Genomic DNA, 21,704 nt, shown 5'->3' with positions numbered 1-21,704 from the left:
ATATAATTTGTATATAAATGTATGGTATACGGATTGATGTATTTGTGGTATGGTTTTAATGTATATTTTAATGCCTGATGCTCATTATGTGCACGTAGCACTGAAGATAGCAACCCAATGGCTGAAGTGGATCTACAGTAAACACATTAAAAGTTTAAAGTTTATGATCGATGCTGCCCTTCCCCCTATCTTCGCTCTCACCTGGGTTCTGTTCCAGAAAAAAATTAAAGTGAGAGTGTCAAAAGCCACGAATGTCTTGAAGAGCTTCAGCAGGAGAATCTGATGACCAAAGAGGTACTGTCTGTTATTTTTTTCTCATAGATCATTCTGGCTAGAACATACTTGATTGCTGATAAAGTGTTTACAGATCTTCTGAGCTGTTTTATTTGAAAATGTTGAAAGTACAATTAGAACTGCAATTAAAAATTATAGAACAAGGCTTATTACTGCCCTTTGTGTAGAAGTTGGTGAAATGCTTCTAACCTTTTTGATGGCATATCCTCAACTGAGTTGCAACCAACAACTTCATGAAATATTTTCACAAATGCTGTATTTCATAAACAGTAAATATAGCACATAGTAATTACAGCAGCTATCAAACTTAACAAGCTCTTTACCAAGCTAGATTTTCAACATTGGTGCGGAGGCTGTTGGTAGGAGGCTACCAGAAAACCCATGCAACTCAGCCAAACTCATTATCAATGAAAGCAGTCCATCTGTAGAGAATCTACCCACATACTGATGAACATAGTGAAGAATTATAGTTGATCTTTAGGAAAATAATCATTGCCTTCTCTGAAAACTACCTAGCACAGACAGTTTGAAAGCCTGCCTCAATGGAAATATAGTGCATCTAATATCAACAAATATACCTTTCCTCTTTCAGGATTTTCACATTGCAGCTGGTGTCAGGTGACTGTGAGGTCGTTGTAGCAACTATGATTACCAAAGTATAAAGGGCAACTGAAATCAGTAGAAAGATATATATATTCAAGAAACTGGATAAACAAGCAGTTGTGTCACATTTTATGAGAAACTTTAAAAGTCCATCTCTAAACAGGTGCATGTAGAAGAACCATGGCTGAAATACAGAAAAAAAACAGTAAACCATAGACTGGACTGATATGTATCTTGTTGAACAGTTCATGATGGAAGGTATTCTGTGTAGCATGTGGTCACTGTGAAAAGAAACAGAGACTGGTGCATGATAGGTGTAAAACAAAGTTAGGGCCATAGGCAGAGAGATGCTACAAGAAATGGGTTTTGATAACCAGAAGGCAGTGCATGATGCCTTAAACAACTACTTTAACAAAATATTAACAGACACTTGTGAATATCATGGGAATTGTAATTAAAGATAGCAAAGCAAAAGCAGAAATGATGAACCCATTTTCAGATGTTCATTTATGAAAGAAAATCTAAGAGTATTGCTCCACATTAATTATAGTGCCACTACAACAACGAGTGAAAAAGTTCTCATTGCCTATTACATTAAAAAACTGTTGAAATTTCTGGACTAGAATAAAGCTCTATTGTCAGATAGATCCCTATTATAAAGAATTTGCAGGCTATAATATAATGTAGATCCTTGAACAAATTACTGGGCCCACTATAAGGAAGAAAGCAGATCTGTATACAAACATGTGTATGTTCACATACTAGTGTAAACTATGTGGATATTACTTCATTGTCATGCTGTATGCAACAGAAATCCACAAAGTTCACAGATATGTGTTTATGCTTGTTGACATCAAAATGGAGATCCTTCGTTAACCAACAGTAGGCTCTGTTATAGCAGAATGTTTCTCGGATTCTTTTGTTACAAAAATAAAGTTCTTTTTCAGTAACTGAATATCTTACAACAGTGTAAGTGTAACTACACATTTAACATCAGTAGACAGGTAATGTAAACCACAAATATCAGGTGTAAGTATAAATGTGTTTATCAAATTACTTCCTGTCATGAGGAAAACTTTGCATTAATCACAATTATTTTTCTATAATTATATGAACAGTAACCTCTAATATAACGAAGCAGTGGAGCTCATACGTTCATCCAGAATCTCAAAATCATGGTCTTACACTTCCACATTTAAATCTTGAGGATAGTTAACAGTTTGTTCAACCACTGTAGTTAGTTCATCCAAAAAAGAAATCTTTTGTAATAAGAAAGTTTCCACTATCATCTGACTTCAAAACACATGAAATATGGCTTTAGACTCATCATTTATTTTCTGTTTCAAATATCTGGCAGAAACATGATAGATGCCATCATACATCCTGTCTAGAATGTAGCTCTGCACCTTTGTATGGTTCAGTAATTACCCAAATCAATGGTAGCATCAGTTATGTGTGTAGGGTTATAATATGTCTGTGCTCAATCCACATAGTGACATTTTTTGAGACCTCTTGCCTAACCACTGTGAAAACTTTTCCATAAAACTAAAAATATGGGCAGAATTTAGTGTAATTGCCTCCTGATATCTGCTCTTCATCTTTTGTCCTTCCAGAAAAGTTTTTATACTGACATCTCACCACTTGCAAATCAGCTCAGTAAGGCTGTACATCTCTAGTGCTCAGAGAGTTTATTGGGAGCAAATTCATTAAGAACAAAGGCTGTAGAAGAATTACAAATTTTGAGAGCAAGTTTAACAAGTGCAGTGAGCTACAAAGATTTCAGAGTCAATGTGTTACCAAATTGCAATAAGTTCCTTTTTTTAAGCATTTACTGTCTTTTCAGAGACTTGACAACTGCAGTTAACTTGCTCATCCTGATTCAACCAGTTGTTACATACACACATTAAAATATGGACACTGTCAGAAAAGATGCACTACTGCTGATGACAACTGTTTTGCTAGAAATGAGGACGTTCCGTTTTAATCTTTATCTCAGGAGGATTAATACAATATGACATGGCCCTTCTTTTACGTGAGCTACTGTCAAAAAGCAGCTCCAACAAACTGACATGCTACTTCCTTCGTGTTACTGATGACTCTCCTAGTGCATCTGAACAAAAAATGTGCTACAATGGTTTTAGGTGCTAAAATTCAGCCCCATTATGGACTGTTTGCAGACTGTAAATCATGAAGACATTTGCACTAGGTGCATATTCATTACCAGAATGTGCTTGCCCTACAATATTATCACCATTATAATTCAGCTGTGACTTTAACTGTATTTCATCAGTAAGAAACAATTCTACCCTATCACCAGCACCGAGCATTCAGACATTTATGGTCAAATAACCAGCAAACTATAATGTATTCTGCTTTGTGATGGCACTTGCAGAAAAATACTACACATGCATGACAGTGTTAATAAGGCTTGGCAATTTTAACACAGCAGTACTTCATAGAAATTTGTGCAAGTGTGATGAAATTGGATGAAGCAATTAACACAAGATTATCATTTCTCACATATATCTTGTCTTGATATTGCTCAACAAGCTAATTTGCTCTGAGGAAAGTTTTACTCTTTCTATCTTACCTGGCAACTGCAATGAAATATTTTGCAGTAACAAATTCACAGGCCCACCTGGTTAGCTGTGCACTCTAATGCACAGCTTTCCTGATTGGGAAGGAGTGACTGGTTCTCGGCACGAATCCACCTGGCAGACTTACGTCAAGCTCCAGTGAGCCGGCCAGTCTGTGGATGGTTTTTAGGTGGTTTTCCATCAGCCTCGGTGAATGCAGGCTGGTTCCCCTTATTCCTCCTCAGCTACACTACGTCGGCAATTGCTGTGCAAACAAGTTCTCCACGTATGCATACACCACCATTACTTTACCATGCAAACGTAGGGGTTGCATTTGTCTGGTGTGAGACGTTCCCTGGAGGAGGGGTGGGAGGGGGGGGGGGTGGTTCACCCCGGGGGCCAAACCCTACAATAACCTTAAAAGAGTGGATCGGTGTGGGGACTGAAGTAGTCGTCGTGGGATTGTGGATCACTGCAACTGTGGCAGGGCCGGAGCCTCTCCATCGTTTCTAGGCCCCTGGTTAACATACAATACAACATATTCACAAGACATATATCTTATTTAGTACTACAATCATCTGCACAGCTAAACTTATTGCTTGTTTCTTCAAGTCTCGAGCTTTCTAGCAAATCATTTCAGTGTTTTGGCCTTATCCCCAGGTGGTGTTGATTGCCATATTATCCAGAATTCAGAAATAACAGTATATAATACTACATACATGGAAGTATTTTCATTTTATAGTCTGATGAAAACTTCAAGGTATTTTCTGTAGGATTTTCAACTTGAAATTTAGTTTGTGTCATCACAGCACTTTCCATAGGATTTTTAGCTTGGAATTTGGTTTTTGCACAGCTCTTCCATTATAGATGAGATGAAAACTGCAATTTCAGTGTTTTGATTTAGTCCAGTTTAGTTATTTGGATCATAATTGTGACTCCTCTCTTACAATGTGGAACAAATCACTTTTACAATTATCATACACTTTCTCATTGAAAAACATGACAACATGTCGACTATTTACATGATTGTTCTAAGTTGCTCCTTAAATACAAGCATATGTGTGTGTACACACACACACAGCATTTTATTACACATTCAGAAATTCATCTGTGGAGTAGTTGTCAAGAAGGCGATGATATCAGTTTTTGTTTGAAGCTAATTTAATTTTGTTCTCTATTAAATTTGATGTATTTTTTGCAAACAGTTCATCACAAAAAGTTCTTGGGAGGTAATAGAATTTACTTTATTTGGACTGCGAATCTTGAAGCAATTTATTATTCCTTAACTCTCTCAGTAACCATATTACAATATGACCATAATTTATTTCTGGGAAGAGCTCTCTGACAAAACTTATTATAATTTATTACTTTGTTTATGTTCTGCTCCAAGGAACTTACCATAATTTAATAACATATATAGATGTACCTACTTCATTTTGACTAAACAAACAATTATGAATTTACATTCTTGTAGGAAATGTTCGGCCATGAAAAGATATTTGTCTTCAATCGTGCATTTCGGCCTGATGGTGAACATGGAGATAATATGTTAGCTAACCAAAATATCACACAATATGTACAACCTGGGGATGAAGTACTAGTCACAGTTTATCGTAATTCTCCAGAATTTCACTATCAGTTTGAGTGGAGTGCTCGGGATGCATGGCCTGCTAGAACACGATTTACAGCACATCATCAGAAAGGTACTACATATTGTTTGTTCTTATTTGTAAATTAACTATATTGGTCATTGTGCTATTTCTGTCTTTTTCAATGTTTAGTGTGTTTTGCAAGGTACAGATGCAGTGATGTGGTATGGTTGAAAATGAACAAAACAATGTAGACAATTCTATTGTTTCAACAGTCTTATGCTGTTCATTTTATCAACCATGTGCATTTTATCTACAGGATTTTTATCAAGATATGTGTATGTGGAGAATGCCTTTTATGCTTTGAATACATGTAATGTAACATGGCAATTTTGCCACAAGCTCCATAAGAGCAGATGATGGCAGCATAAGACTGTTGAAACCTGTCGTCTTGGAACAATAAAAGTGTCTACACTGTGATTGCAGCTTGTGAAGCGTGTTCGCTTAGTACCTCTTTGAACTAAAACAGATCACATATGGTTGTGAAATTGTGTATTGGGGGGGGGGGGGGCAATTGAGAGTCAAAATTATGACCAATAAATAAATAAAAAATTGAGATCATTAAAGTCTCTGCACCAATGAAGATATAGAAGATCTTGTCAGGCAGTTCATGCTCACATTATATAAGAAGATAAAAGACCTCATTGAAGGATTACTTACAATTGTCACTAAAGGTGACTTAAGTAGAACACATGAAGTAAAACAGTGACTTTGCAGTTGGGAACTTTATGTGTCATAATCATAAAAACGGAATGCATTGTGGAGAAGAACAAAATGCTTCATCTTGAACACATTCTCCCAGAAGAAAACAAATAGCAAATATACTCGTTAGTTTTACATTGCATGGGTCATTTGCATGATAAATTGTAATGATGTGCAGTGAGGCATTTTTCATTCACATCACAAGTTAATTTGTAAATTACTGAACATTTATAAGGTGTGTTTTTGTTAAAAATAGGTGGAGTTGTCAAGGACATTGGCTGTGAGTGGGCATTGATTTAAATCAATGGGAAAAGTTGAAAATTTGTGCCAGACCATTATTCAAACATGGGTCTCCTACTTATTAGGCAGATGTGCTGACCCCTGTGCCATCCAGCACAGTGGTCATTGCAACTGCACGGACTACTATAGCATGCCTCCTGTCAGACCTAAATTCTCAACTTATCCACATACTATTAATATAGTGCCCTTTGCCAATTATCCTCATGACTCACAACATTTTGCTGATTCCCAGAAGAGTTTGAGGCTAGTGTGCATCTGCACTGCAGAGAGACCATCGGGCATCCTCGCCTTAATTATGTATTTGTATATGTGCTTTCTGTTTGTTCGATCTGTTTTCAGATTTTACTTTGCTGTCTGACAGATATTTTATACTTCTAGGTCAATTATCAGAAATTTTAGTTGCAGCATTGTGCACCCCTTGTGAAGATAACCTTAATGTAGAACGTAATTTTCCCGTCTGGTATGGTAATTATATACATCATTGTCACTTTTGAGCTGCAGTGGATTAGTTACAACAAGCTTCATGAGGTGACAAGTATACTATACTATGAAGCAGCAGACAGAATGCTCATTCCCTTAAACAGATGCCCAAAAGATTATCATGGTTGAACACCACAAATTATACTAACAGCACATTTTTGAGCAATGAAGACTTCCTTTCATAAAGATGAACTACCCCTGAACATTTTTCCATGTGACATTATGGAATGAAAATATGTCATCTTACTGATTTCCTTTCTTTCCCAAGTTTGGCAATGATTCTAAGTGCAAATGTAGCTGAACTAAGTTTTTAAGAGTTCCAAAATGTGATTTTTTACAATTTAAATTCTTATCAGCATGGATACCTAAGCAGTTTTAAGTTTCCACCATATTTATAATTTCCTCACCGTGTGTTACACTTTTCATTGGTGTAGTACCCCTAGATGTGCAGAACTGCATATCTTGTATCTTTTTTAAAATTGATGGTGAGACCATTCATACAAAGTCAGTCAATGGTACATTTAAGAACATTGTTTACCATTTCTTCTGTTTCTGTATGTATACTTGGATTGATTACAGTACTAGTGTCATCTGCAAAAAGAACTAATTCTGCTTGTTGTGTATTAGACATTGGATTGCTTACATAAGTGAGGGACAATAGTGGGCCTAAGATTGAGCATTGGGGAATCCCATATGTGATTTCTCCATGGTCAGAATTATGTTCTGGCACTATATTGGTTGAATCACTAAGTACAACTTTCTGCAGCTAACCTCCCACACCAACAGGAAAATTGACATCAAATTTAGATAGAAGAGATAGGATACTGAAAGAAAATGTATGTTATTATGGTTGACAGCAGAGTGTGATGCGCATAATTCAAGCCACCACTCAGTGCCTCATCTGAACTTGTGGAAGTATTTAAATGAGTATCATCTAGATAACAGCACATGAGTTCTCATGAGGCATTGGTGAGTGATGGCTTGCCTCATACTTATCCCAGTCTGCTGTCATCCATAAAAATAAAATACCTTTTCTTTCAAGATTGTGTCTCAAATGTTAAAATTTGATTGATATTTCTGTTGGTGTGAGAGGTTAGATGCACCCTGCCTTTGACAGGGAGTTTTGCACTGAACATCAGAATAAATGTCAAATGTAATTGTGTTTTGAACCACTTGACATTTACAGGTAAATGCCAGGTTACAAAAGTTATAAGTCTTCTATTGGCACTACAACTTTCCCTTGTGGCACAGCCCTTTCCCCTTTCATTACCCATAGCTTGTTAACTCGTTTTGGGCAGTTGCTACCCTCAAGTTCCTGATGATTTTTCCCATTTGTGAAGGATGCTCACAGGCACTTACACTACGCCAGGTGCTCCTAACAGACCCGTACATGTTAACAATACCAGGGGTACACTGTCTATTACTGTTTGCTATCATGGTCTCTATATGTTATATGTTAGGTTAAAGTTAGATATAATGGGAATGAGTGAAGTTAGGTGGCAGGAGGAACAAGACTTTTGGTCAGGTGAATACAGGGTTATAAATACAAAATCAAATAGGGGTAATGCAGGAGTAGGTTTAATAATGAAGAAAAAAAATAGGCGTGCGGGTAAGCTACTACAAACAGCATAGTGATTGAATGCATTATTGTGGCCAAGATAGATACAAAGCCCACACCTACTACAGTAGTACAAGTTTATATACCAACTAACTCTGCAGATGATGAAGAAATTGATGAAATGTATGATGAGATAAACGAAATTATTTAGGTAGTGAAGGGAGACGAAACTTTAATAGTCATGGGTGACTGGAATTCGAGAGTAGGAAAAGGGAGAGAAGGAAATATGGATTGGGAGTAAGAAATGAAAGGGGAAGCCATCTGGTAGAATTTTGCACAGACCATAAACCACTCGTAGCACTCTTTGGGCCACACTCTCGGCTTCCAGAGTGGATGGCCCAGAGGCTCCAGCATTGGGCTCTCTTTCTTAGCTCCTACAATTATACCATCAAGTACAAGCCTACTGTGTAATATGTAAATGCAGATGCTCTCTCATGTTTACCCTCAGGACCATACCCTTCATTTGACCAACTGAGCTCTTCTCTTATTCACACCAATGTGCTATGACAGCATGCTTTGGATGGGTTTCCCATTACCAGTACTCATGTAGTGGCAGATGTGCACCACAAACTTATCTTGCAGCATGTCTCACTCTATGTCCTTCATGGGTGGCCTCCTAATTTTTTGAAGTCATCTGGTCCTGAGCTTCAGGCCTGGGCTCACCGCTCATTGTTTGTATCTTGTCTCCAATGAGCTCCTGCTCGATGCAGAGGCAGGTTCCCACTGTGCTGTCATCCCGACTCCCTTACGCACTCACGTCTTGGAACTCCTTCATCGCAGGCTTTGGGGTATGTTTTGGATGAAAGCCCTTGCCAGGCGACATGTCTACTGGTCAAGACTGAACAAGGACATGGAGGCTATAGTGCACTGCTGTTCTGCCTGTGCTGAAATCATGCCGCTCCACCCATGTTTTTTGCCGCCTTGCGTACTCCCTATCATCCTATGGATCGCATTCATCTAGATTTTCCTGGCCTATTCCTCAGCTCGATGTGGCTTATTGTTGTGGACACTCATTAGAACTACACCTACATGGCCAGAATGGACTACCCCTACGTGGCCAGAATGGCATCTACCACCAGGGTGGCCAGGCTCAGTACCTTTCTGCAGATTCTCGTGACTGAAGGCTTCCGCGCACCATCATCACTGACAATGGGCCCCAATTCACTTCTATGGCATTTGAACAGTTCTGACACGTTCCACATCATTACGAAGTGTCGTATTCATGATCTATGGAACAAGTATTAATCTAATCTAATCCACTAACAGCATCGATAAGACTGGCCTGCTTGCTTGTAGTACTGATGGAACTTGAGGCATTGGAACTGTTGTGAATTCCTCGAAAGACAGTGCTAGTGGATTTGAGAAGGGAGCCAACTTAAATGTCTGGGGAAGCCCAAGAAAGGAAGAGCATTTGTTGGAGAGTGTCATCAGAAACCCAAAAACTGGTGAAGTCCTGTTTCACCTGCTGCAAATACGTATCCTAATCCTCCTTGATATTGTTAAACGGCGGAAATGTGGGTGGGCGGGAATCTGTCTGGGATGTGATTACAGTCCAGGTTGATTGTGGACCTTGTACATGTTATTCGTGGACAGCAACTGAATCTCCTGATGCGAAAGGTCCATCTACTGATGGAACCGCTGTTGCAATTGCTAGTGCAGGTCCAACTGTTGCTTTTGCTGCAGTTCTGGTAATCGGAATCCGACACGATCAGGAAACACAAGCAGACTAGCTGAAGGCATTGATGGTGAGTTGCCAAAACCCGCAGAAAGACAGCTATGGACAACAATAACAACAGCCGGAAATGCATACAGCAGTGTACAAGTGCAAAGAGTAAACCAGCTCAAGAGCCTAGATGTAGCAAGATGAGAAACCAACAACTATGTGTATGATGAACAATACAAGAGCATGGTTGGAACGTGACTGACTTAGGAGCCTTGCAGAACTAGTGCGCCTGGAAGAAAGGATATTGCGGAGACGTGGCTTAGCCACAGCCTTGGGGAATGTTTCCAGAATGAGATTTTCACTCTGCAGCGGAGTGTGTGCTGATATGAAACTTCCTGGCAGATAAAACTGTGTGCTGGATCAAAACTCGAACTCAAGACCTTTCCCTTTCACAGGCAAGTGCTCTACCATCTGATCTACCCAAGCACGACTCACAACCTGTCCTCACAATTTTACTTCCACCAGTACCTTGTTTCCTACCTTTCAAACTTCACAGAATGAACTCCCACACACATGACCACAGTCTCTGGCAGCTGAAGCCAGTCGGTGTGTGTGTGTGTGTGTGTGTGTGTGTGTGTGTGTGTGTGTGTGTGTGTGTGGTCTATTTTTGACAAAGGCCTTATTGGATCATTTATGCATTTCTGTAGCAGGATTAAGGCTTGTTCTAGTACTGAACCTTCAAAGAATGTTACACAATCACAATTCGTTCCGTGTTCATATCTAAAAAGGTGAACCATTGTCTATTACTTTTTGCATACTTCTTACTGAGGTAGAGTTACAACTTTCCTCAGTATATGTATGAAACTGCAGGACAAGATATACTACAGTTACAGGTCAAATACTCACATTTGTGAACACACACACACACACACACACACACACACACACACACACACACACACACACACAAGCTAGTACGTAATTAAAAAGTCAGTATTTTTTGAAGTCATGAAGCAATACCAGAGACAATGGATTGAATATCTAAAACATGTGGCAAACATGTGAATCACGGCGCTTATAGATCAGTATGTACCAGACCAGTATGTTTCATCTCTTCATCAAGTGTGAAGAGATGGAACACACCAGAAGATCCAAGCCTTCTTATTAATGGTGGTGATTTTAAACATTATGCATTAGTTGTCAAAGGCATTTGCCATATTTACACTTAAGAGGGCATCAGATTATTGTCTTACAGTATTAGTAGATGTTTCAAAAAAGCTTCAGTTTCTAATTACTGTACTAATTTGTTATATATCTAGTAGTAGATGATTAACAATAGTAGGAGTATACTTATTAACATAAGTAGTAACCGTTTTAAGCTACTTTGATTACAGACAACATCCTCTGTTCCAACAGATTTTCAAAATGTTGCCCAACTGATATGTTGCTTCATCTCTAATGCCTTCATGTCAAGAAGACTGAATTTTTTATCTTGGAACTATAATAAAATCCAGAAACTTCTTTTCTCTTGTATTGTAGAGGATCAGAAATTTTGACACACCTTTCTGTTCCTCTCTAAGGAGATAAAACAACTAATGTCAAACACAATTTTCTGCAATCAAAGTTCCTGTTGCTGACAGAATACGGCCTATCAGTTTTGTAGGCTTATTACAAGAGATCTGAAATTATCAGATGCTAATTGGAGTGTTTAACATCATGAGCAGGGTGTATATTTCACTTCATGTTTCATATCAATGATTTTGTAGGGTTATTCTTTTTCTCCCCCCCATGAACCATGGACCTTGCCGTTGGTGGGGAGGCTTGCGTGCCTCAGCAATACAGATAGCCTTACCGTAGGTGCAACCACAGCGGAGGGGTATCTATTGAGAGGCCAGACAAATGTGTGGTTCCTGAAGAGGGGCAGCAGCCTTTTCAGTAGTTGCAAGGGCAACAGTCTGGATGATTGACTGATCTGGCCTTGTAACAATAACCAAAACGGCCTTGCTGTGCTGGTACTGCTAACGGCTGAAAGCAAGGGGAAACTACAGCTGTAATTTTTCCCGAGGGCATGCAGCTTTACTGTATGATTAAATGATGATGGCGTCCTCTTGGGTAAAATATTCCAGTGGTAAAATAGTCCCCCATTCGGATCTTCGGGTGGGGACTACTCAAGAGGATGTCGTTATCAGGAGACAGAAAACTGGCATTCTACGGATCGGAGCGTGAAATGTCAGATCCCTCAATCGGGCAGGTAGGTTAGAAAATTTAAAAAGGGAAATGGATAGGTTAAAGTTAGATTAGTGGGAATTAGTGAAGTTCGGTGGCAGGAGGAGCAAGACTTCTGGTCAGGTGACTACAGGGTTATAAACACAAAATCAAATAGGGGTAATGCAGGAGTAGGTTTAATAATGAACAGGAAAATAGGAATGCGGGTAAGCTACTACAAACAGCATAATGAATGCATTATTGTGGCCAAGATAGATACGAAGCCCACACCTACTACAGTAGTACAAGTTTATATGCCAACTAGCTCTGCAGATGACGAAGAAATTGAAGAAATGTATGATGAAATAAAAGAAATTATTCAGATAGTGGAGGGAGATGAAAATTTAATAGTCATGGGTGACTGGAATTCAAGTGTAGGAAAAGGGAGAGAAGGAAACGTAGTAGGTGGATATGGATTGGGGCTAAGAAATGAAAGAAGAAGCCGCCTGGTAGAATTTTGCACAGAGCACAACTTAATCATAGCTAACACTTGGTTTAAGAATCATGAAAGAAGGTTGTATACATGGAAGAAACCCGGAGATACTAAAAGGTATGAGATAGACTATATAATGGTAAGACAGAGATTTAGGAACCAGGTTTTAAATTGTAAGACATTTCCAGGGGCAGATGTGGACTCTGACCACAATCTATTTGTTATGACTTGTAGATTAAGACTGAAGAAACTGCAAAAAGGTGGGAATTTAAGGAGATGGGACCTGGATAAACTGAAAGAACCAGAGGTTGTACAGAGTTTCAGGGAGAGCATAAGGGAACAATTGACAGGAATGGGGGAAAGAAATACAGTAGAAGAAGAATGGGTAGCTTTGAGGGATGAAGTAGTGAAGGCAGCAGAGGATCAAGTAGGTAAAAAGATGAGGGCTAGTAGAAAACTTTGGTTAACGGAAGAAATATTGAATTTTATTTATGAAAGGAGAAAATATAAAAATGCAGTAAATGAAGCAGGCAAAAAGGAATACAAACTTCCCAAAAATGAGAACGACAGGAAGTGCAAAATGGCTAAGCAGGGATGGCTAGAGGACAAATGTAAGGATGTAGAGGCTTATCTCACTAGGGATAAGATAGATACTGCCTACAGAAAAATTAAAGAGACCTTTGGAGATAAGAGAACCATTTGTATGAACATCAAGAGCTCAGATGGAAACCCAGTTCTAATCAAAGAAGGGAAAGCAGAAAGGTGGAAGAGGTATATATAGGGTCTATACAAGGGCAATTTACTTGAGGACAATATTATGGAAATGGAAGAGGATGTAGATGAAGACAAAATGGGAGATACAATACTGCGTGAAGAGTTTGACAGAGCACTAAAAGATGTGAGTCGAAACAAGGCCCCCGGAGTAGACAAAATTCCATTGGAACTACTGACGGCCTTGGGAGAGCCAGTCCTGAAAAAATATACCATCTGGTGAGCAAGATGTATGAAACAGGCGAAATACCCTCAGACTTCAAGAAGAATATAATAATTCCAATCCCAAATAAAGCAGGTGTTGACAGATGTGAAAATTACTGAACAATTAGTTAATTAAGCCACAGCTGCAAAATACTAACACGAATTCTTTACAGACGAATGGAAAAACTAGTAGAAGCTAACCTTGGGGAAGATCAGTTTGGATTTCATAGAAATACTGGAACATGTGAGGCAATACTGACCTTACGACTTATCTTAGAAGAAAGATTAAGGAAAGCCAAACCTACGTTTCTAGCATTTGTAGACTTAGAGAAAGCTTTTGACAATGTTAACGGGAATACTCTCTTTCAAATTCTAAAGGTGGCAGGGGTAAAATACAGGGAGCGAAAAGCTATTTACAATTTGTACAGAAAGCAGGTGGCAGTTATAAGCATCGAGGGACATGAAAGGGAAGCAGCGGTTAGGAAGGGAGTAAGACAGGGTTGTAGCCGCTCCCCAATGTTATTCAATCTGTATATTGAGCAAGCAGTAAAGGAAACAAAATTCGGAGTGGGTATTAAAATCCATGGAGAAGAAATAAAAATCTTGAGGTTCGCCGATGACATTGTAATTCTGTCAGAGACAGCAGAGGACTTGGAAGAGCAGTTGAATGGAATGGACAGTGTCTTGAAAGGAGGATATAAGATAAACATTAACAAAAGCAAAACGAGGGTAATGGAATGTAGTCGAATTAAGTCAGGTGATGCCGAGGGAATTAGATTAGGAAATGAGACACTTAAAGTAGTAAAGGAGTTTTGCTATTTGGGGAGCAAAATAACTGATGATGGTCGAAGTAGAGAGGATATAAAAAGTAGACTCGCAATGGCAAGGAAAGCGTTTCTGAAGAGGAGAAATTTGTTAACATCAAGTATAGTTTTAAGTGTCAGAAGTCGTTTCTGAAAGTATTTGTATGGAGTGTAGCTATGTATGGAAGTGAAACATGGACGATAAATAGTTCAGACAAGAAGAGAATAGAAGATTTCGAAATGTGGTGCTACAGAAGAATGTTGAAGATTAGATGGGTAGATCACATAACTAATGAAGAAGTGTTGAATAGGATTGGGGAGAAGAGAAGTTTGTGGTACAACTTGACCAGGAGAAGGGATCGGTTGGTAGGACATGTTCTGAGGCATCAAGGGATCACCAATTTAGTATTGGAGGGCAGCGTGGAGGGTAAAAATCGTAGAGGGTAAGCAGATTCAGAAGGATGTAGGTTGCAGTAGGTACTGGGAGATGAAGAAGCTTGCACAGGATAGAGTAGAATGGAGAGCTGCATCAAACCAGTCTCAGGACTGAAGACCACAACAACAACATTCTTTTTCTTTGCTGATTATTACTCCAGAACATATTTGTATCATGAATAGCATGACTGTTTCATTTTTTGCATTGTGTTTATGGTTGGTTCAGGCGGTTCATTTTTATAGCTGCATCTTGATCTAGAATTTTTTGTATACCATTAGTGAATTAGTATTCTTGAAACAGTATCTTCCATGAGCCCCTGTGAAATTTCAGTTGGTTGTATGATTTCTGTTAAAAAACTTGTCAATAATACATTGATAATCTATTGTATTACTGACTGTAGTCACAGTTTATAGCACTGTCTGTGGCAAGGTGTCCAGTGACATGCTCTTAGCAGCTTCTTTTCAAGGGAATTTGTTGATCAGTTCACTAAAAGAAATAGTAGATGGAAAATTTGGTTTGTGTCAGCTTTTTTCCATTTTGAGTGTAGGTTTAGACTATTATTCCATTCTTACATTCAACATGATCACTACAGATATCATCATCACTGAGCTGTTACTGATAAAGACTTGCCATACAATTTGGAGGACAGAAATGTAAGTCAGAGATGATCTGATTTCACGTGTTTTGTGAAAAGGCACAGCATAGGGGGAAATGTTATCTCATTTTATAATGTGTTTGCACATTTTGCTGGTAACATATGTTGTGAAACCTATGTGTTTATGTTTTTCTGTTCAAAATGATATGTGCTTCTGTTGACCACCATCTTGTTTCTTCAGACTGATGTATTTAAATTGTTTTGAATTATATACTTAGATTGATTCTGTAATTTAACTTTTACTTTGTTTCAGGGAAGGTGGCATTCATTGAAGAGACATGGGGATTGTTAACTACTTCCTTTGAAGCTGTTATGCTTCAGAATGAGAACATATATCGCCAGGGACAGCCCCTTGTGATTAATAATTTAAAGGAGTTTATTAAAAAAGGTATTTAAAATTAGATATCCAAGAAATTGTAATGTGTAGAGCTTCTTGAATAATTGAACATTCTCTGCACTATATCTTAAGCTCCTCTTTGTTGAAAAATACTGTATACACATTCAAATTGGAGATCCAAGATCCACCATGAGGTATGGTTAGTTAGGATTTCTTAGCAAGTTGAATGTGGACTGGGGAATCACGAAAGATGCATTTAGACATTCTTCCCACACCCCATATGTGTATAAAATGGGGAGGTTCATCAAACGGTATTTGTATTGAAGAACACAACACTAGCATTTTTTATATACAGTGAAAAATATGTGCATGAAATCCCACCTCCATAGCTTAGTGTAGATGAGCTCCCATTTTGATTCATGATGGTGGAAGAAATTTTACATTTACAGTAACTGACCAGCAAGAGCAAAAAAAGTGTGTGCATACAGACCCCGAGAACTTAAAATTTTGAAGTGTTTATTTATAAAAGTCTATGAGATGTGCAAGCTAAAGCTTCTTGGTCATGGAACAAATCAGTACATAGTTTCCAGAATGTTGATTAGAAAATATATAAACAAAAGAGTTAATGAAGTAGTTAAACACAAAAAACATTTAAGAGGCACTAAGGTGACAAAAGTCATGGGATAGCGATACACACGTTTACAGATGATGGTAGCATCATGTATGCAAGGTATAAAAGGGCAGTGAATTGGTGGAAGTGTCATTTGTACTTTATGTGATTTGTGTGGAAAGGTTTCCAACGTGACTATGGCCTTACAATGGGAATTAATTGACTATGAACACTGAATGGTGGTTGGAACTAGATGCATGGGACATTTCATTTTGGAAACCAGTAGGGAATTCAGTATTCAGAGATCCACAGTGTCAAGAGTGTGCTGGGAATACCAAATTTGAGGCATTACCTCTCACTACAGATATTGCAGTGGCCAATGATCGTCATTTAATGACCAAGAGCAGCAACATTTACTTAGAGTTGTCAGTGCAACTGTGGCTCTATTACCTCACTGTAAATATTGCTTTAGAGCTGCAGCAAGGAACTCATGTATGGAAGAGGAGTGTGCCACAAGAAAATATGTATCAACTTGTATTTGAATACAAAGGGTCCATTACTACTTTTTTTCAGTTCTGCTAGATGCCTATGTAAATCTGCTGGAAATTGAACATCTTCCTTTATAATGCTTAGGGAATATTCCAGTTCCTTTTGGATGACTCAATATTGTCAGCAAAAGATACCAATTTGGAACATATGTAAAAAGGTGGCAGATTTAGAATTCTGAGACAGCTGAACCATGGGCTATACAAAGATTGCGTACCAACATTATACAAAGTTTGCATACTGATATTGGAGAACAGTCTGACCCCAGTTTTGTGGTCTAAGAATATTCTTGGTGAGTGCTGAGAATTGCCCCAAAATGTAACACAACAGCATGAAAGTAAGGGGTGATTGGGGGGGGGGGGGGGGGGTACATGAGCCTTCATGTTCCTGTGTCAGAGACAGAGGGGATAATTATTGTAATGAATATAGCTGTATTCAGTTTCTGCAGAAGGTCTTGAACATGAACATGATACTTCTAAGAAATAAAGGAGACCACATTCTGCCAGAACTTTCCTTCCTACATTTATACTTTCAAGATAGTTTTCTAACTATCCTCAATCTTAAGAATTTAAAATGGTTGACTCCACTCTTTGTTTGGCCATCTTCGTACAATAAAATTTCAATTTTACAAGTGTTCCATGTCAGAAATCGTATACAGTGTGTATTATTGCAGTTACGCATTAATCTGTTCTCTGATAGCTGTGTTCTGATGCTTCTTAATATAATATTCCATGTATTTTAAAATAATATTTTGTGTCACGTACAAAGAGAAAAATATTAGAATCATCTGTCATGTTTAGTGGCAGGTTATTGATATACACTGCCTGAAAAAAAAAGTGGAGTACCTTGGAGACATGGTATTGGAGGTCAGTGTAACTTTGCACACATACACACCATCAGTGGATATGTAAATGGTTAGAGTTGCAATTTTCTGTGACAGGCACAATGGCCACTAGTGTGCATTAGTACTGTTCATGTTTAATGTTGTTACCAGGCCAGGTGCAGCGTATAAGCGACATGAACAGCATCAGTCATTGAGTGATCACTGTGAATGACTCAAAGATCTGATGTATGTGTGTGAGGTGGAGTTGTCTGTGTTCGTCAGAGTATGATTGGGAACTCATTGTGGGTCTCCATTTGGCCATCTGGTTGAATCATGCAATATCAAGATTTATGGGGGATTCAAAAGTGACAGTGGACTGATGTTGGGCTGCATGGTGATGTGAATGCAAACATACTAGTCACAGTTGCCCACATGAGACCACTGCAATGGAGGATCAGTGTATTGCATACCAAGCACATCATAACCACTTCACGTTGGCACCTGCTAACCACTTCACGTTGGCACCTGCCATCCCAGAACAAGTAATGGACTCCTTGCAACATTCTGTGTCAAGCTGCACCATTGTCTGGAGATGAGTGATAGCCAGATTCGGGAATTATCGTCTTATACTAGGCTGCCATTAACTGTGTTTGGAATGGTGCTGTAACCAACAAGCATGATTGCTGACAGGGATGGTGTCACATTGTGTTAAGTGATAAATAGTGGTTCTGCACTAATTTGTATGACCATTGTCTGTGATTATGCCTGCAGCCTGGTTAGACGTCTCATTCTTTCAGGTTTTTAGAGAGGCTCAGTGGTGTTACTCCTTGCATTGTGGTGTGGGGAGCCACTGGGAATGACTTCAGGTTATGGCTAGTAATTACTTACAGAGAACTGATAGAACAGTGGTACATCATGGACAACAAGTATTCTCATGTGTTATCCTTCATGTAGCAGTGTTGTGGGCCATATCAACAGGACAATGCTCAGCCACTCGTGACACATGTCTGTATGAACTGTCTGCACTACCTTAAGATATGCCTATGGCCTGCAAGGTACCCAGATCTGTCCGCAGTAGAACTTGTTTAGAACAAACTTGGACATCAGCTTCATTCCAGTGCCATTACCCAGGATGTCAGGAGCCAGTTACAACAGTCGTTAGCCAACTTGCCTTGGGACGGGATAAAACAACTTTATGACACCTTCTGCAAACGAATCATTGCACGCATCCATGTCAGAGGCATTACAACATCACTCTGGTAAGCGGGCTCATATTGCCAAGTTTTTTTGTAAATCTGACTCGATTTTGCAATCACTGAGATAACATCACAAATCCCTTTCAACCCATGAAGGCTCATTTTGTTTCATCCTCTCCTTCTGGGAGCTTCACTTTTTTGTCAGGCTCTGTATATCAAGAAACGCAGTGGAGTCACACAGACTCTTTGTCATCCTCACTGTATGTGACCCCAGCCAAATTCCACCTATTCCCTTTTGTTGACAGTGGAGTACAGCCTCCTAATTCCTAGTTTCCAGGTATGAAGTGAATCATTATTGTGCTTTTTCCATATTTCCTTATTGTGCCAACCCATTCAAGAATATTGCATGGCTCATACAATGAAATGCTTTTGTTAAATCAAAGCAAATACCTGCTGTCCTCAACCTCTCATTTAGCTGCGGTAGTGCCTCACACACACGAAAATAAATTGTATTTTCTGTGGATACTCCTTTCCTGAAGCCAAACTCCAAGTCTCGATAGAAAATTGTGTGTACTGAGATATGCCATTACTCTCTTATACAAGGGGTGTTCAATAAGTAACACAACTCACCCCCCCCCCCTCCCCCGGTGCATAAGTGGGTTAGTTTTATCCAGCATTCCAATACACCATATTATTCCTCACTCTCCTGGCTGCAAATCCTCTTCTTCAACATTATCTCTGTTAAATGGGACAGCCGTACACCACCTTTCTGGGATGACCTGTATGCCTGCATGGTACCACTGTACTGGTCAGTGTCATAGCCAATGTCTTGCTGCATCAGTAACTTCCCCTTTATCCACTTACTGCTTCCCATGGAGTGCATACTTCATTGGCCAAACATGGAAATCAGAAGGTGCGAGATCTTGGCTGTAGGTTGGATGAGGAAGAACAGTCCGGTGAAGTTTTATGAGCTCCTCTTGGGTGCACAGACTTGTGTGAGGCCTTGCATTGTCATGGAGAAGCAGAAGTTATTTTAAATTTTTGTGACAACGAACAGTTTGGAGTCATTTCTTTAGTTTCCTAAGTGTAGCACAGTACACTTCCGAGTTGCTTGTTGGACCATGAGGGAGGACATCAAACAGAATAATCCCTTCAGAGTTCCAGAAGACCTTCACCATGAGTTTGCAGGCTGAGGATGCGGCTTTGAACTTTTTCTTCAATGGAAGGGTGGTGTGGTTCCACTCCAAGGGTTGACGTTTTGTTTCCAGCTCAAAGTGATAAACCCATGTTTCATTACCTGTGATGACCTCTGACAAAAAATTGTCATGATCAGCCTTGAAACATGCAAGTAATTCCACACAAATGGTCCTTCATTGCTCTTTATGGTTCTCTGTTTGGTGGTGAGGAACCCAGTGGTCACATACCTTTTGAGTATCCCAAATGGTGGGCGAGTGTCAGCACTATAAACAGAAATACCCAGTTGTGCAGTGAGATGGTGCATTGTGATCCATCGATCACCTCGCATGAGAGTGTTCATACTTTTCAACCTTCGTGGAGCTGGCAGCTCTGTGTGGCTGACCAGCATGTGGGATATCAAACAGGTTTGCGCAAACTTGTTGTGATGATGACAGATGCTTCATTCAATGAGTAGTTGTGGTTTTGTTTGCTGCCTGTGTCTGTGAATATCTGTAATGCTCTGGTACCTCTCGACTTGGAATGCAACTCTGTTACAGATGCCACTTTGAAGGTTATGTATAGCACTGCCGCCTATCAGAACTTCAAGAAACTGTAGGGGCGGAAGTGGGAATATTCCACAATGTCCCACAGCAAATTCTGCATTTTGCACCACTTTCTGGATCAATAAAAGTTTTACCCTCATACAAAAGACATGCAATATGTTAAGCACCCACATTCTGCCCTGAAACCTCTTTCAAAATTCCCTGTGTAGTTTTAATTTTATCCTGAGAGCTTTCTACATCTTGGCATAATGCATTGTTTTAAACTATGGTGGTATTGTTCAGTACTAATGAAATTCTGTGCCTGTGTTCTGACTGTCCTTCATATTATTATACAGTTCCCATTTCCTCTTACATCATATTCTGATGCTATTAATTATCAGAATCAACTGCTGAATTAAAAGTTCTTGGTTAACTTGTCACATCGAATTTGGATAAAATTGAAGCATTTGATGATTGTCTCTATCATCACCATCATGGGCAAAGTTGCACTCATAAAACTGATGAGGTTCCCAGTTTTATGTCCAGAGGATGGCATCTGTTGGATCACATCATGGACATGATGCATGCTGAGATGGCCCCCTCTGCATCCATAGATTAGGTTTGCACTTGCTGTCCAGCATCACTTACAATCCCACCACTTACACCAGGCAGTAAACTATGAGAATTCTTCCTCAGCATGCCTTCTTTATCAAGTGCACATTTTCATGCATTGTTAAGTTCATAGGCAGTGTCTGTTTTAAAGTTATCATACAATTTAATTTCAACTGCTTCCTTCATCACAAATTCCAGTAATCTGATAGTGAGCAAGGATTCACATTTTTTCAAACATGATCTTGTGTTTCTTTAATAGGCTGTGTGTAGCTGCCACAAATTTTTTGAAATTCCTGTATTTAAGGCGACACTGATGCTAAAACAGCAATTGGCAACAGTCTGTATAGAGTTTCCCACATAACTGCTGCCTCACTGACATGAAATGTTATAAATTCCTGATACACTCTGTA

At 39.1% G+C, this 21,704-nt stretch overlaps 1 protein-coding gene across 2 annotated transcripts in view; it reads left to right on the top strand.

Moving 5' to 3' along the window:
• Positions 1-21,704, top strand: part of LOC126334972 (uncharacterized) — a 138,680-nt gene that overhangs the window by 108,649 nt on the left and 8,327 nt on the right. For both annotated transcript variants that reach the window (XM_049997760.1, XM_049997761.1), the window contains exons 4-5: positions 4,948-5,176; positions 15,706-15,840. In XM_049997760.1, the coding sequence (XP_049853717.1) occupies positions 4,948-5,176; positions 15,706-15,840 (364 nt within the window). The remainder of the gene's footprint in view (positions 1-4,947; positions 5,177-15,705; positions 15,841-21,704) is intronic.

The sequence above is a fragment of the Schistocerca gregaria genome, chromosome 2 (assembly GCF_023897955.1).
Source record: "Schistocerca gregaria isolate iqSchGreg1 chromosome 2, iqSchGreg1.2, whole genome shotgun sequence".
Taxonomy (NCBI): Eukaryota; Metazoa; Arthropoda; class Insecta; order Orthoptera; family Acrididae; genus Schistocerca; species Schistocerca gregaria.
The sequence above is the reverse complement of the archived record's forward strand: the minus strand, read 5'-3'. Positions and strand labels throughout refer to the sequence as shown.